This window comes from Rhinolophus sinicus, linkage group LG02 (assembly GCF_036562045.2).
Source record: "Rhinolophus sinicus isolate RSC01 linkage group LG02, ASM3656204v1, whole genome shotgun sequence".
NCBI classification, from domain to species: Eukaryota; Metazoa; Chordata; class Mammalia; order Chiroptera; family Rhinolophidae; genus Rhinolophus; species Rhinolophus sinicus.
Window position 1 is genome coordinate 163,579,137 of NC_133752.1, and position 15,995 is coordinate 163,595,131.

Sequence of the window (15,995 nt, forward strand, 5' to 3'; positions counted from 1 at the left end):
ACCCTCCCCTTGCCTTTTCTGATCCTCCCTAGACAAGGTTAGTCACATTCTCCACTGTGATACCCTCTTCGGGGTACCACCTTAGCCTTTGTTTTTCAAATTGTATTATCATTATTTGTAGGTGTGTGTCCTCGCCCAGACACTGAACTCCTGGGGCACTGTACCTGGCATATAGAAAGACAAAGATAGACTGGTTAAAATGTTGAAAGTTTTTGTCTTACTATAAGTATTCTTTGTTTTATAGAGTTCTGTTCTGTTGCTTATCAACCACCTAACTCACTCTTGTGGTGATTTATCAGAAATTAATTGCCAATAAGTTCTATAAATACCTACTTTGAAAAATAATTCATATTCGAAGAATGTAAGAGAAACAAAGACTATGTTCCAGCATTTCTCATGAATCAACAGTAGGGTATAATTGCTACATATTTGTGGGAAAAATAAACAACCTATAGTTCATTTGTTTCACTTTGGGATTTTTCAAGTCCTCAGAAGGAAAAGGAATTTTGTAAATGTGGAATTAGGCTACTCCAGAGGTATAGTTATGAGATGGATTTTATTACTCAGGCATAATTAAGTAGGTTCTCAAATTAGGGCCCACTTTAGAAATGATTGCAGTGATAATTCTACATTAATACCTCTGGGTTCATATATCTGAATTTGTACAATAAATAAAAACTTATGAAATAGTGCGGTATAATGAAGTTATACTGTAAATCAACATAAATTCAATTATATAACATTGCAACAGAAGTGAAAATGAGAGAACCATCCTGTTCAAACTTTAAAAAATATTATCAAGAGGCTTTTCTAACTGAGAGCTGTTTTTACCAAAATAAATAAATAAATAAATAAATAAATAAATAAATAAAAACAAAGAAAACAGGATATAACGGAACATTAATATATATTACTTCTTTGAAAAGTGTTTTGTTCTTTTCAACATGAGGAGGTAGGTCAGTGTCCCCAAGCAGCCTGCAGTCTCTCCAGCATTTCTCCTCTTCCCTTCCCTGGCAACATGGGTTAGCTAGACACTGAGCTTTTTGTGATGTGTGTGTGAGGACAGGGAGAAGGGGAATGAGGCTTCAGGGAGGTCTCGAGGTGGAAAAATTTGTGACGCACTAGATTCAGTGACTGAATGAGAATTATTTTTGAGGGTTCTATAACACAATAGTTACGGTCACCTATGTTCATTTTTTAAATTATATTTGGTCTCCAAACCCTTAACTCAGATCCCAACCCTTTAATAGGTGTCCCAAACTGTTTGTTCGTGAAAAGATTATGAGATGAAGCCAACCTGTGTGAGTTTGATCCTTCTGTTTCAGAATCTGACTAGCTGAGAGTACGAGAGAAATAAACTTATTGAACATGTAACATATAAACTAAAATGGTCGAATTCTGTCTTTGAGCTATATGCAGCCATGGAGAAATTATCTTTCGTTGATTATAATGGTTCACCTTATGGAGTCCTAGTTTGTCCTTTCACTGCCTTGGATGCTCCTCCCTTTCACTGAGGTGGGCATAGTCATCCCGCGTTCTCTCTAATCGAGCAGCACCCTCCAACCTCAAACATAAGTGATGAAGACTGAAATGCTATTTCCCTTATCTTGGAAAAGGCCTCCTTCATAGCTTTCCTGGCACAGCTAAATGTGTGATGAAGCTCAGCCTGAGCCTAATGGCCTGATATGAGTGGCCACACCTGATACTTTAGAAGGAAGCTGGTGTTTTGTTTTGTTTTGTTTTCCCTAGTCATAAAGCTAAAATTCTCTCCCTAGTCAGGATCTAGTTAACACATTTGCAATTCCCCCTCTTCTTGTCACCTGCCATTATCTCCCACCCAAGAGAAAGGCCTGATAATAACCTATGCTAAAGGGGGTTTTAATGGCGTGTTACAATGAATGCTGAATCAAACACTTTGCAAACAATAGTTGAATGGGATGTCCCTAAAAGAGCAACCTCAAAGTTTCTGGCAGCTTCGCCCAGCCCCACAGCACTCCCAGCCAACAGTGGGGAGTTGCTCATTTTTCTGCAACAACAGAAGCAGGCCTCAACACAACTTCAGGAGAATCTGAGCATCTTATTTATGAACAAACCCTTTGCTTTCTAATGTCCAGTCACTTCCTGGCCTTTGGCCAATACCCAGGAACTATAGCACTGAAGCACATTCATGACGGTGTTAGGCAGGGGATATGGCGATAGCCACATTAAATCAAAGAGCATCAACTTTAAATATGCTTGAAAGTCAAACCAGAGATATTATAGGATGTCTCTGGAATGATGGGCACGCCTTTATTTGCTACACAGTATGGAACTGATTGAACCAACTGTTGAAAGAGGCATATTAGACAGTTCTAGTCAGTCTTCTCTTGTCTCCCCCTCTGGGATAGTTTGGGTTTATGCAGCACTTGATAGAGGAAAGGAAAGCCCGGTTCAGGATTTCTAAGTTGGACAAACAGGATCCTATGAGAAGCCTTCGCCAAAGGGGGGATCTACCAAGGAGACGCAGGCTCGCACTAGAGGCTGTTCTATCGTGAGGCCCACGGTGGAAACACTCCAGGGTTTTATTCTGACCCATCCCACAGAACAAAGAGTGTGAATCTGATTTTCAGAATCACCATCAAAAATGAAAATAACGGTGGCTTCCCTTGAGTTCTAGAAACATCAAGCATGAGATCACTGCCCCTCAGAGGCCACAGAGCTCATCTAATTGCTGAAAATTTGAGCATCTCCCAAGGCACTGCTCAGCCAACCACCTTCATTTCCTTGCCTAGGAAGCCAAGGTGTCATTTAGCTAGAACCTGAGAGCAAAACACTCCTGGAGCAGTAAAGGAGGGCAGAGATTTACTAACTGGTGGTTCCTAAGCCTTAAGAGCTAATGCAGCAAAGGAAATGCCTGGGATACCCTTAGAAGTATCCTCACTAGCTGAAATCTACTGGATTTATTTTTACAGAAATTTGACAAAAGCAGCAATCTGTAAATGCAGTAAAAACATCTTCCACCATATGTTTCACTACTGGCATGAACACAAGAGCCACCCCACCACATTTCATCACCACATTTCTGTTTACTGGCTCAGAATTCTCATCAGAAACATTCAGACTTGTAAATGTTCCATGAAAGCCATAGAGCCTTTGTAAATAAGCTGAGAAAGAAGCTTAAGAATCACGGAGGTGGTTGTACGAATTTATATCCCTCACTGAAAGAAAGTGTTATGGACTAAATTGTGTCCCCCCAAATTCATGTTCAAGCCCTAACCCACAATGTGACTAAACTTGGAGGTAGGACTTTCAGGAGGTCATTAAGGTTAAATGAGGTCATAGGGGTGGGGTCCTAATGTGATAGGACTGGTTGCCTTATAAGAAGAGGAAGACAGAGCAATCTGTCCTTTTTTCCAAGCACATACACCAAGGAAAGACCATGTGAGCACACAGTAAGAAAGCAGCTGCCTGCAAGCCACGAAGAGAGCCCTCACCAGAACTTGACCATGCTGGAGCAGACGAAGACAGAAAGAAAAATATATTTTGGGTATTGCCATATGTGTGGGTACACACACACGAATTTTAAAATTAGCCAGGGTGATTGAGACAGCTGCCTCGCTCAGGCATTTGACAGTTGCTTCTGACAAGCCTTTTTTTTTTTTTAATTTTTTTAAAACTTTTATTTATTTAAGTGTGTTTTTCCAGGACCCATCAAGTAATTGTATTGATCTAGTTGTGGAGGGCGTAGCTCACACTGGCCCATGCGGGGATCAAACCGGCAACCCTGGTATTACGAGCATCGCACTCTAACCAACTGAGATAACCAGCTGCCCCATCCTGCCAACTTTTATCTCAATACACTGAGATCTGAGGTGGCATCCAAACCATCTGAAAGATTTGCCTCTGAAAAAGGCTTTTATATAGTTTATGATTTAAATACTGTTCCCAACATCCATTAAAAAAAAAAAAGTTCACCTTCAGCTTATGAACTCATTGTAATAAACCTGGACCTGAATATTCACAGCAAGTAAAACCATAGGGTTAAAATCCATCATGAGGTCCCATCCAGCTCTAGATTTTGATGGACTCTTTTGATCAGCATCTCTCTAGTTTGCCAGGATCTGTATTTTGAACTGATAAACTGTAAAAATGAACTGTATTTTGCAGTGAAATGATATCCAATTAAAGTTTAATGACTAGATTCCATTCCTGTCCTACAGCAACATAGAAATATGCAACTGAAGTCTTTGCATACCCTTGTGTGTAACCTTTAATGCTGATAATAACCCTTCAGGGTAAAGCACAGGCAAGTGGACCCAGTTATAGAATACCCTTTGTACAAATGCAGCAGATAAGGCTAAAGGCAAGAAAAAGTCTAGAGGACATCCTCACAACAAATTCAAAGCAGACATCATATTGGCAATCTATGAAACTGTTAGACCCCATATTAGGGAAACCTATAGCATTGCTTTCCTTGCAGAAGGAAGACATCCAGCATTCGGCTATATCAGTCCTAATTTATTTTAATTACAGTAATGTACAAGTCAAATGACCTCTTTTTTTAATCCAGCAGATATTTTATAATGTGAAATAAACATCTCCATAATGCTAAGCTAATGTGGTCTGAATATGTCTGGCACCCAGGAGCCGAGAAGAGAGTAATAATAGCACATTCCTTATTATTACCTCATAGTTCTTTTACGTGTTAACAATAAACTTAAATTTGCCTGCAAACCATCCTTTAGACATGGTTTTCACAAATTCCAACAGCAGCTCAGTTCAATTCAACACTTACCGGGTACCCATTACGTATCAGGAGATACACAGTAGCCCCTGTACATATCATATAATTAAAGAGAATAAATTTCTCTATTTTTTGATTACCCCCAAATTCTATACATGAACATTTCTATCATAAAACAGTAAAACCAAATGACGATTGAAATCTCAAAACTTTGAGAGGTTAACTTTCTGAGTTGAATACATCCACATTACAGGATTGAAAATAGCAGGATCTGCCACTTCTCCTCCTTATTTTAAAAAGGGAAGGAAGATTCAGGGATAACTTCTTCATTATATAACACTCTCTTGGCCTTTGTGTATCTGGTTTAGTATGAGGCTAGCAGTAGAAGTAAAAATACATTTTCTCCTAATATTCTGAGCCTCAAATGATTTCGTTCAATAGTTAACCTTCTTTATTCTTTATTCTTTATTCTGTATTCCTAAAGTTATTTCAGGAAATATGTTACCAAATTCTTGACTATTCCCTTTTATTTTCATACACTTAAAATTAATTTTTTGCCCAATTAATTCAATTACATTCCATTTTTATACTTGTTAGGAGAGCTTCATGTACCTATGAGATAATTTTCTTACCATTATTTATTATAATAAATTGAGTTAGGCCACATAATTATCACTCCTCAGCTCCTAACAATCCTGTGACAATTGCTATAATAAAAATTATTTCCCAGAGGTACCACAGGTGCAAGCAAATGCAGATTTTGGAAGAATATTAAAGTCCCAATATAAAAAATAATGTATTATTATGCAACGTATTCCTAAAAATACAACTTCAGATTAAGTTTCTCAAATGTCCACATACCTGTATAGGAAATTGACGTCACTGTTAGCTTCTTGACTTGTTTTAGGGTCTATCCAAAATCCCAATGCCAAACCTTCCTCACTTCCAGTTTCTCTTTATAACCATGATCAAATCATTTAAATTATCATCTCTTTGTTTCTCTACTTCTAAATTATGGATAATCACAATATCTGTTCTTTACTTGCGATATGCAATATATTCACTTATGAATTTCAGGGTATATTCTGTTTTAAAATAAGTAACCACCTAATTTTCCCTTCCATTAAGTCAAATTAAAAATAGGCTGTTAAGATCTGAATACACCTGCATTTTGAAGTCCTTCGAGTTAGTTAACATATGAAAACTGTTATTGAAATTTTTGGCAGGACTTAATCATGACAGATTCATATGATGAGTTTTATGAATGACATTAAGGAAATATTCTTCCTTTCCTTAAACTTTCTAATGTGATTAATGTGGTATATTTCAAAGGATTTTTATTACAGCTGGGTGAGGTATGGAAGTAATGGAGAGAGAGTGAGGAAAGCTAAAAACCACAATAAAGCAAAGAAATTCCCATTTTCCATGGGAATATTCCCCACAAGGGCCAAGAGACTAACAAATACTAAGCATCCCCATTGGGGATGAGAGGCGAGTTTGCTCTTAAATTTACTTTAGAGTAGAGATGCCAATGTAAATAAATCACTGTAAGTGAAATGCTTTGAAAAGTAAATGGGCTTTAAAAATATTTGTGTAGGTTAAATTTTCTAATCAGAAGTATTCATTACTGTCAGATATAGTAAGGGCACGTGTCCACTAGGATCTCTGGAGATTGCCTGGTACATAATTCATTATTTTTAGACCAATACCTAGCACAGTGGACACCCCTGACAAATGTTACTGAACGAAGAAAAGTAAGCCAAAGTTCAAACATATTACCCTTCACCGAAACCAAAATTGTATTCATTTGAGGTGTTAAGTAAAGACCCCAAAGTTCTTTGATGCCTTCAATCCATACGCATTTGTTCATCAATAAGAATTCTGGAATGACGAGCAACCTTGAATGCCTATTTGACCCAGCTACTCGAGCCACTGATAGAAGAAAATGCAGAGCAAATTTCTACTACCTAGGATCCCCTGCCCCAACCAAGGTCATCCTAAAAGACCCTGTTTTACTTTGTATGGTCACTGTGGTGTGACTTGCAACCCTCAAGCCATTTATAAAGAATCTTGAGAAACGAATGGTACTTTTACACATTACTTGGTCTCCGTAGTGGCTCTATTCTACTCTTTTTCCTTTACAGAAACCTTTTGTAACTAAAGTAAAAAGACTTCAGTCATTTCTCCGATGAAGGGTAAGGGGAGTCATATTTATGAATAGACAAGAAATAACCTATTTGTTTTCCTAAAATTCCACAGACATAAATCTGTGATCATAGATCACGAAGGGCTTCTTCAGTCTATAACCAGAAGTTCACTGAATGTTCACCAAGTCACCCATACATTGGTGAATAAGAAGTCATCTCAGTGGATTTGTCCATATACCCAGATTCTGTTATGGGAATGGTGATGCCTAAATCCCAAGGAAATGGGATAATAACCCTTGTAAAATGAATAAGTACCATATGGTAAGAGGCAACCACACAAAGAGAAATAGAAGAGTGATGAACGCAAGGCTGTCGATGGGATTGGTGCATCAGTCTGGGGACCCTGCTTGAATTCAGCATAAATTCTGAAAGCAGGTCTGACTCTGCCTCAGCCCAGGGATTGACCTGTATTCCTTTGGTCTCCTAAACAGGGCAAACTTTTCAACATTCTCTGGAGGATATACCAAACCAGAATCACCCCATATTCCTAGGGAAAATGACCCTGAAGGGACCTCTTTCCTCCAAGTTAATTTTTATAAACCTACAGAGAGATTCAGAAAGTACTGGAACTAACTTAATACCACTGAGATTGCGAATAGTAACTTGGCTGAGAACAGAAAAAGTGAGATGGCCAAACTGATATCTCCTTCAGGGTTCAAACTGGTCTGAGAAATGCAGCAAATCAAAAATGACTGTTCTGCCACACTAGAAATAAGCCAGAGCCACATCTCATTTGAAGAGTGCCACTAACGATGATTGCTTCACTAATCACTCATAAAAAGAGCTAACTCTCTGAATCCTTACTATTATATTAGCCAGCATTCTTCTAAGCATCAGAACATGTCTTACTTGATGTTATCCTTAGGACATCCATAAGGAGGCAGGAATTATTATTACCATTCTGATTTCATCAATAAAGAAATGGAAACCTAGGGAAACAGTTAAGTAACTTGCCCAAAGTTATTCAGCGAACAATGGCCAGGCTGGGGCTCAACACCAAGCGCAGTGTTTGCACTTCGGCATGTCACCATCCTGCGTCCGTCTTTTCCCTTCCCTGAAAGCCTGGAAGAGTGCCCCAGGACCAACCGCAGACAGAGACAGGAGGACAACAAGTGAGGTGTCTGTGGGAGGCAGCGACCCATTGCCTGCAGCTCTGGCCCAGCAGGGATGAGAGTTTGTCCTCACCTGGCTCCTCAGAGACCCTCCTCACTTGTCTCATGGCATCTGTACTAAGTTATCTATGCTACATATGTTCTCTGTTGAAAGAAAACTTAAGATTACAGATATCATCAGTACAGATTTTATCACTACAAGCAAACTTCAAGTGGATCCTTGATCATAAACGAGAAAACTGGAAAGAACAGAAACCCGGCTGTAGATAATGTTCTTTCTTCTGCACCCAGGCAGATTTCATGGGATACTCCTCATAGGCGCTCATGAAATTTCAGTTGCACAATTTGTATATTCATGCCTTAGACATTGAGAAAAAAATTTTCTCCATCTAATTTGCTTTTTTGATACTGGGCTTTTCAAAGTTGGAATAAAAGAAAGATAGGAAACACATTCACAAATGATATTCAAAACCACTGAATGAAGGAGCTTCGTTTTTTTCTTTTAATTCTCCTTGCCTTAAAGGACAGACATTTTTTCCCTCTAGTATCTTGACAGTCGTTGCGGTGACTAAAATACCCAGTATATCTTAGTGAAAAGCTATTTTTAAAATCACTTGACTTAGAAAACTCCAATCATGATAATTTCATGGGAATTCTTAGTACACAAATTAAAAGTTTTAAATTACTCTGCAAGAATTTGTGAGCTCAAATAATCTTAATTACAAAATACCTGCCTCGATGAATATTTATCAGGTGTTTTTAACATCTGCCCTGACACAGAATTATTTTGAGGGTTGTTTTGTAAGTTATAGCTTCTGTGGTCAGTCATAGCAGTAATGATGCAACATGAGCCTAGGAGCCTAAGTGCGGATTCTAGTCTCGCCTGCCTCCACCACTTTTCATCTCTGGGACTTGAGAATGTCATTTAATTTCTCTTCACCTGTTTCCTCATATCCAAAGAGGAAAAACAGTTCCCACCTCAACGTGTTGTTTCATGGATCATATGAGGTACCAGTAAACCACAAGGCGCTATAATATAGCATAATATTAAAACTACAAACCACATGTGTGGCAGTATGGCTCAATGAAGGAAATGCCTGTGTGTCTGGGGCAAAAAGGAATCAAACTGGCTAAATTTGCCAACTTGGCCCACTCATGACCCTGGATGAGGGACCCTTGGTTCTCTCATTTGAGGAATGGAATAAGAACCATCCCATAAGGGTGGTGTGGGGATTAGAAATAATATACATAAGGCCTCTATCAGGACAGGCATATAGTAGGTGCTCAATAAATGGTGCCCATTTCACATTAAAGAATCTAGTTAATTAAGCCAAGTATGCTGTGTGTCTCAACACTCACTCACAACAGCTGAGCAGTGTTCTGCTTAGAACAGTACATCCATCAGCAGAGTCCCAATGTACCTCTGCCGCAGCCAGCGCCCTGCGTTTATCCCACTTGAGACTCCAGCGAATTAAGACTTTGCTTGCTGTTTTCGCATTTCCCGCCTTAGACCATTAGTTTATAAAACTTATTAATGGAACCTCAAATGTAAAAAAAATAAAATTAATACAACTCAAGGGGGCAACTCCACGTAGAGGATTTTTCCTAACCTACTTTTACTAAGATGAACCCCTTCACTGTTCGTCACTTATTTAGAGACAAGAGTGGGGCCTAGGATAAGGGAAAAGCCAAAGTGAATCTGCTGTTGTTAAGGAGGCTGTTCAATTTGACCAAAATAAGCAGCCTTTGACTCGCCTCCCCCAACTCCAGCGCGTCCGAGTCAGGCCCATTGGAGGCGTTCAGAGCAACAAGCAGGCCAGGGGGCGCGAGTCCTCCAGCGCCCAGCCTGGCCCCCGGGCAAACCAAGTGTGGCAGGCCCCCGTCACCAAGCAGCGCGCGAGTTAGAGGCGTGGAGCTGGGAAAGGGCGCATGCAGCTGGGTTAGTCGTAACTAGACCGTGCGGCTTTGCATTCCTATTCGGCAAACGCGCTTAGGCAAAACAGACTTGATGCTTACAATGATCCCAGCCCAAAATGGAGTGTCTCTGACTAGCAGGGAGGAGCTGATGCTGGCCATGAGAAAGCCCACCACGGTCACGGCGATGCCCAGGGCCAGCTGCAGCAGGGCGAGCAGCAGCGGGAACCGGCAGCCACAGCACGTCCGGGCCTCCTCCTCCCCGCTTTCTTTGGGGGCCCCCTTGCCCTTCTTCGGCCCCATGTCGTCGGGCCCAGCAGCGTCCGCGGCTGACGGCCCCCCCTGCCTCCGCTGGCCGCGGGGTTGCTTGTCCTTGCCCATGGCGGCTGCGTGGGTGGGTGCGTGTACTGCGCGCTGGGCCCCGAGCGCGGCGCTGGGCGGGGTGAGCCTGCCCTGGTATTCGAATTACGGAGGCTGAACAAATATGGAAAACATTTGGAGCAGACTCTCCGAGCCTCCAAAGGCCACAGGGAGCCCGCAGCGGAGGGGGAGTCGAGGGGGGTCGCCAACTGCCAACGCGCTGGGACACAGTGGCTGCTGGGCCAACGGACAGAGTTTGCCAATCGCCCGGGGGAGCCAGCGTGGGTCCCTTGGCGCCTCTTAAATCCTGTGCATTTTAGACAGGGTGTGGTGTGGCGGGCGGGAGGAGAGGGGGTGTCTGTTGTCCCCACTCCAAACCCCAGGGGTTGTTTTTGTTTTCTGATAGGTGCAACGCAAGGTGATGAATGTTTAAATCATTTCAGTTTAATTAATAACAATTTAATCCAAAATAGGTATTACTGGGCTCCAATCTGTGAAGTCCTTTCCAGAAGATAAATTGTTTATTTTCCAACAAAGGCATAGGCTCTTCTCTTTATTTTTAAGTTTTGCAATCCAGCTGACAAATAAAGGCATTTTCCCCATTTAGGTATTTGCTTTTGAAATAGAGATGCTGGGCTAATTGTGAGCTCTCTCACATGTATTCATTTTTTAAAGCTCTTTTAATCCTTCCCATGGGGTCCCCAGTCAGTCTTCACAAATCTCCACCACAGTGCCTAAGGGGATTATTATGCACCTAGAACTCTGACAAATTGACTCAGTCCACATTTGAGATATTTTTAAAGTACCTACAGTGTGCAAGAATATAAGGATATTAAAGATTCGAGGTCTGACAACCAAGTTTGCGACCTTGTTGCAAAGATGTTGCTGACTATTTTTGATATTAGAGGGATATTCATTAGGAATTTGTACCAACTGGACAAACAGTTAACCAAGTTTACTATTTGGAAGTGCTGAAAAGGCTGAGTGAAAAAGTTAGGTGACCTGAACTTTTCACCAACAATTCATGGCTCTTGCATCACGACAGTGCACCAGCTCACAAGGCACTGTCTGTGAGGGAGTTTTTAGCCAGTAAACAAATAACTGTATTGGAACACCCTCCGTACTCACCTGATCTGGCTCCCAATGACTTCTTTCTTTACCTGAAGATAAAGGAAATACTGAAAGGAAGACATTTTGATGACATTCAGACATCAAGGGTAATATGATAAACAGCTCTGAAGGCCATTCCAGAAAAACAGTTCCAAAATTGCTTTGAAGGGTGGACTAGGCGCTGGCATTGATGCATAGCTTCCCAAGGGGAGTACTTCGAAGGTGACCATAGTGATATTCAGCAATGAGGTACGTAGCATTTTTTCTAGGATGAGTTCACGAACTTAATTGTCAGACCTCGTAGATTTGGTTACTGCCCAAAGTCACAGAACAAACCAATAAAACTGATTATTCTTATCTCTAAATACTTCTCCTCAGTAGCACTTAGAGCAAATTTCAGTGAAACCACTAAGAAATGGTCCTCTTACTTTGGAGTATTTGTATCTACTTCGGTATGGTCATTTTAACATTCAGAAAGCTATATTAAAAAACAAATAATATTGTCAATAAGCTAGAACAGGTAAAGCCTACTCCTTAATTGTTCGCTCTCAGCTAATTTAAAGGAAGTCTAACTCCCTGCTTGTTTCCTCAGAATTATACACAAATTCTCATCAGCTCTCCTTGTAAACAGCCAAGTTTGCACAAGGTAGCTTTGAAGGTATAAAATATATTCTCACTTATTTTATGAACAGCAGCGTTTTCCTTCTACCTTCCTTCTGGATCAGTGAGAAAAATATGGTCCATGGAACAAATGCAGTAGCTTTGAAAGCAGAATCCAAGCCAAGCATCTCAGTGTCCCACCTAGAAGCAGTAGAAGCAACCCTCCTCAGTCTCACAAGAACTGTAGGAGGGCTGGGCTAAAGTCATTGTCAACTTTGGGGCCATTGCATCATTAGGATTTCTAGGGAGAACAAACAAAAGCTGGTGTTACAGTATGAACCCACTTGACTTGAGCCAGACTGAGAATAACCCAAATGACAACAGAACAATACTTGGTTTTTCTATGTAAACATAGTAACCATTTTTAGGAAGCTATATGCTACCTGGAATGATTTGTTGTTCTGTTGTACTTTACCTCAGAACTACATTATAATTATAGTTTCCACTTTTGAAGGTGAAAACAATGAGTATGAGAATTATTAAATAACCAGATTGTTAAACCACTAGCCTAGTGACGGATCGAGGTCCGGGGAACCAAATGTAAACTCTTGTGGATTACCTGTTTTATTAATTACTTCCTATAGGCAAACAAGTGAGTGGACTGTTTGTATTAAACAATTTAATGATCATGGGTAGTATTTTATCTATTACAGAATTAGCTATTAGCCTTGAACCTGCAGGTACCTGAGAACTTTACAAAACTATCTTGATTCACCACCATAATGTATATAATAGTCAGTGGAGACGATTATTGCAATTATAGATTTATAACTAGATACAGGCTGCATTTGCTGACCATACTGCTGGGCAGCCATTTTGTTAAGAATAAAATGTCCCTAGCCTTTTCCTGGAAACCTTAAATTAGATGTAAGTTAGAGTAGTTAAACAAAATAATAGCATGTTCCTGTAGCTTTGTCTTCTAAGTTTCAGAACTAGCGAGGCTTACAGTTGTAAAACAGTTGTACGTAAATTCTTATAATAAAGGCTTACTTTTAATTGCCTAGCTGAGACAAGTTACAAATCAAACTAGTAGCAGTGAACAATAGCCCAAATAAATTGTAATCCTTCTAGTCTGATTACAACTGCCAGCTTCAATTTTCAGCTTCCAGCAAAGAAGGCAGTAGTATAGGGAGTCTCACATCTGCTCAAATTCCCAACTGCAGGCTTGAATCTGTGCCTGAGGGGGCCTGGTCTTTGGCAATACCAGGAGATGATAGTGATGAGGACAGTATTTTCACTTAATTGCTATGGGGAAGTAGAAGCAAGAACAGGGTGAGAAAAGTTGTCAAAAGGTTAGTGATAGGGAATAATCAGGGCTCAAATGGGATCAGAGGGTCCCTAAGGATACAACAAGGAAAGCTCTTCCTTTAATATGTTCTTTCCACAGGGAAAAAAACCCACCATTTCCAGCTTGTCACATAGTTTAACAGATGAACAGGTGTTTTTTTTTTTTAGTAGTATTCATAAATTATAATGTCTCTGTTTTATAGGTTAAGCAAAACCTCTTCAGATATTTATATTACCAGGAAGAAAGGCAAAGTTGAAACAAAGTGTTTTCAGATACTCTATTGGCTGCTCCCATAATTTAAAACTAACAAGAGATTATAAATTAGAAACTGCAGGAGATTAGTTGATATATGGTTTGAGATTATTTTGATCCTCTGGGGCAAATAATAAAATTAAGTTTAGTATCTCTATCTTTGCTGTATCACAAATTCAACATAATTTTGAAGTATTTATGCTTCAGAAATTCAGAACTGGGAAAATGATAATCCTTTTTAAAACTAGTGTCGTTAACAAAATGTCCTTATGAAATGCAACTAGAAATAATCTCTAAACTGACACATTTCTGAACACATGATCTTAGATTCACCAAGAACAAAAAGATTTCATAGAAAAAATATTACAGTTCCAAGGTATGTAGCAAGTCTCTTTAATGTGTAATTAAATATATTTTATAAGATTAAATTAGATTTGATTTAAAGAAATATCAAGTATTCTACAAAGGACAATTGAAAACTTCTTTATGATATGCAATACCGTTGTCCCATGTGTCTCACTGGCCCCATACATAAAATTACTCTAGAGATATTGCTGATCTGTGTGTGTGTGTGTGTGTGTGTGTCTGTGTGTGTGTGTGTCTGTGTGTGTGTGTTCAACAAATAAACTATTGATTTTTTTTTTCTTTATTCCTATGTTACTTATATCTAAAATGTGTCTTTTGACTCAGTATTTTTCTCAAAAGAATTGACCTAGTTATGATTTTTGCATGGCATGGCAGGTTGCATTTTCAAGTTAAATGTCATATGAGTAGTGTACTCTTTATGGTCAACAGTTTGATTATAACTATCTCATTCTATAGAGAATCTCCACATATCGTAGCTATCAATAATTTCCTAATGCATTCCACTTTTGTATATGATGCTACTTAAAATGATACCAAATTATCCACATAATTTTGTACATGTAGTTTTGTCCTTGTAATTTTGATGTGTCCACAAGGATAAAGAAGAAATAACTATACTTATTTTAATTAAGAAATGCAGGGCAGGGAGCGGGGGTGGGGGGGGGCGGGGAGAATGGATAAACAAATTGTGGTATATTCATACAGTGAAATACTACTTGCTAATAAGAAGGAATGAACTACTGATTATAGGTAATGACTTGAAAGAATCTCCCAGTTTGCTGAGTGAAGAAACACAGACATAAAATAATATTGCATAGTTACATTTGTTTAAAAATAAAAATGCAGAACTAATCTGTGATAATTAATTTAGAAAACAGTTTGTACTTGGGATGAGACAACTGACTAGAAAGGAGCAGGAGGGGACACACTGGGGATGGAAGTCTTCTATTATCTTGCTTTGGGTGCTCGTTGAACAATACTTAAATTCTGTGCACGTTATTGTATGTAACGGTACTTCAATATTTAAAATGTAATAAAAAGAGAAATACAGGAACACTGTATACCCAGAGTAATTAACAGTAGAAAAAGAAAAGTTTGGGTTTTTGTTTTTAATTATCTTACCAATCTCTCTTCATTTCTCTCCTGTCTTTCTGGCTCCTGTGTGTTAACTATCTACTGCTGTATAATAAATCACCCCAAAACATGGTTTGGAACAATAATTACTTATTATTTCATGGTTTCTGTGGTTCAGATATTCAGGCAGGGCAAACAGGGATGGTTTGTTTCTTTACATTCTCTGGGATCTCTCTGAGATGAAAGACTTAGAATCATCTGAAATTTTGACTGAGGCAGGAAGAGCTGCTGGCAAGATGGCTCACTCATCTGGCCAGCAAACTGGTTGGTTCCTTTCCCTGTGAACTCTCCATGGATTGGCCTCTCTACAGGGCAGTTTTAGTGTCCCCACAACATGGTGTCTGGCTTCAATGAGAACCAGCGATTCAGAGATTGGTAGAACAAGGCAAAAGCTATGCTTTTCATGACACAGCCTCAGAAGTCACTTAGCAACACTTGAGCCACATTCTCTTCTTTGGAAGGGAGACACTCAGTCCAGCCCACATTCAAGGGGAGAAGAATTAAGATCGGTTTAATGAAAGAAAAAGTATCAAAGACTCAAAAACATATTTGAAAACCCCCACACCCTCCTTCTCAAGTTTCTTCATGAACTGTGCCCTTCTCTTGCTGATCTCCTAAATGTTGGGATTCGGGGTTCCTTTCTTTGTCCTCTTCCTTCCGACACTGCACGTTCCCTGCCTTCACAGAAAACTCTCAAATCTAGGGAGCCAGACTTCTTTCCTTAGCTGTAGATCTGCAAATGTCACTCTACTCACATCTCCATTTGAATAGCCCCAGTGTACCTCGAATTCCCTCTGTCCTTGAACTCCACTGAGAAAGTGTCCACAGGCTTTAGTGGCAAGATGATCATTTGTCACCTTTGCTGAGAG

General features: G+C 39.6%; 1 protein-coding gene across 2 annotated transcripts in view; it reads right to left on the reverse strand.

The window, feature by feature from the left end:
• Positions 1–10,465, reverse strand: part of SSPN (sarcospan) — a 47,819-nt gene extending 37,354 nt beyond the window's left edge. The window contains exon 1 of one of the 2 annotated variants that reach the window (XM_019737590.2): positions 10,059–10,465. In XM_019737590.2, coding sequence (XP_019593149.1) covers positions 10,059–10,337 — 279 coding nt within the window. In that variant the 5' untranslated portion in view covers positions 10,338–10,465. The remainder of the gene's footprint in view (positions 1–10,058) is intronic. The other variant, XM_019737581.2, reaches the window with a different exon arrangement.
• Between the last annotated feature and the right edge of the window lie 5,530 nt (positions 10,466–15,995).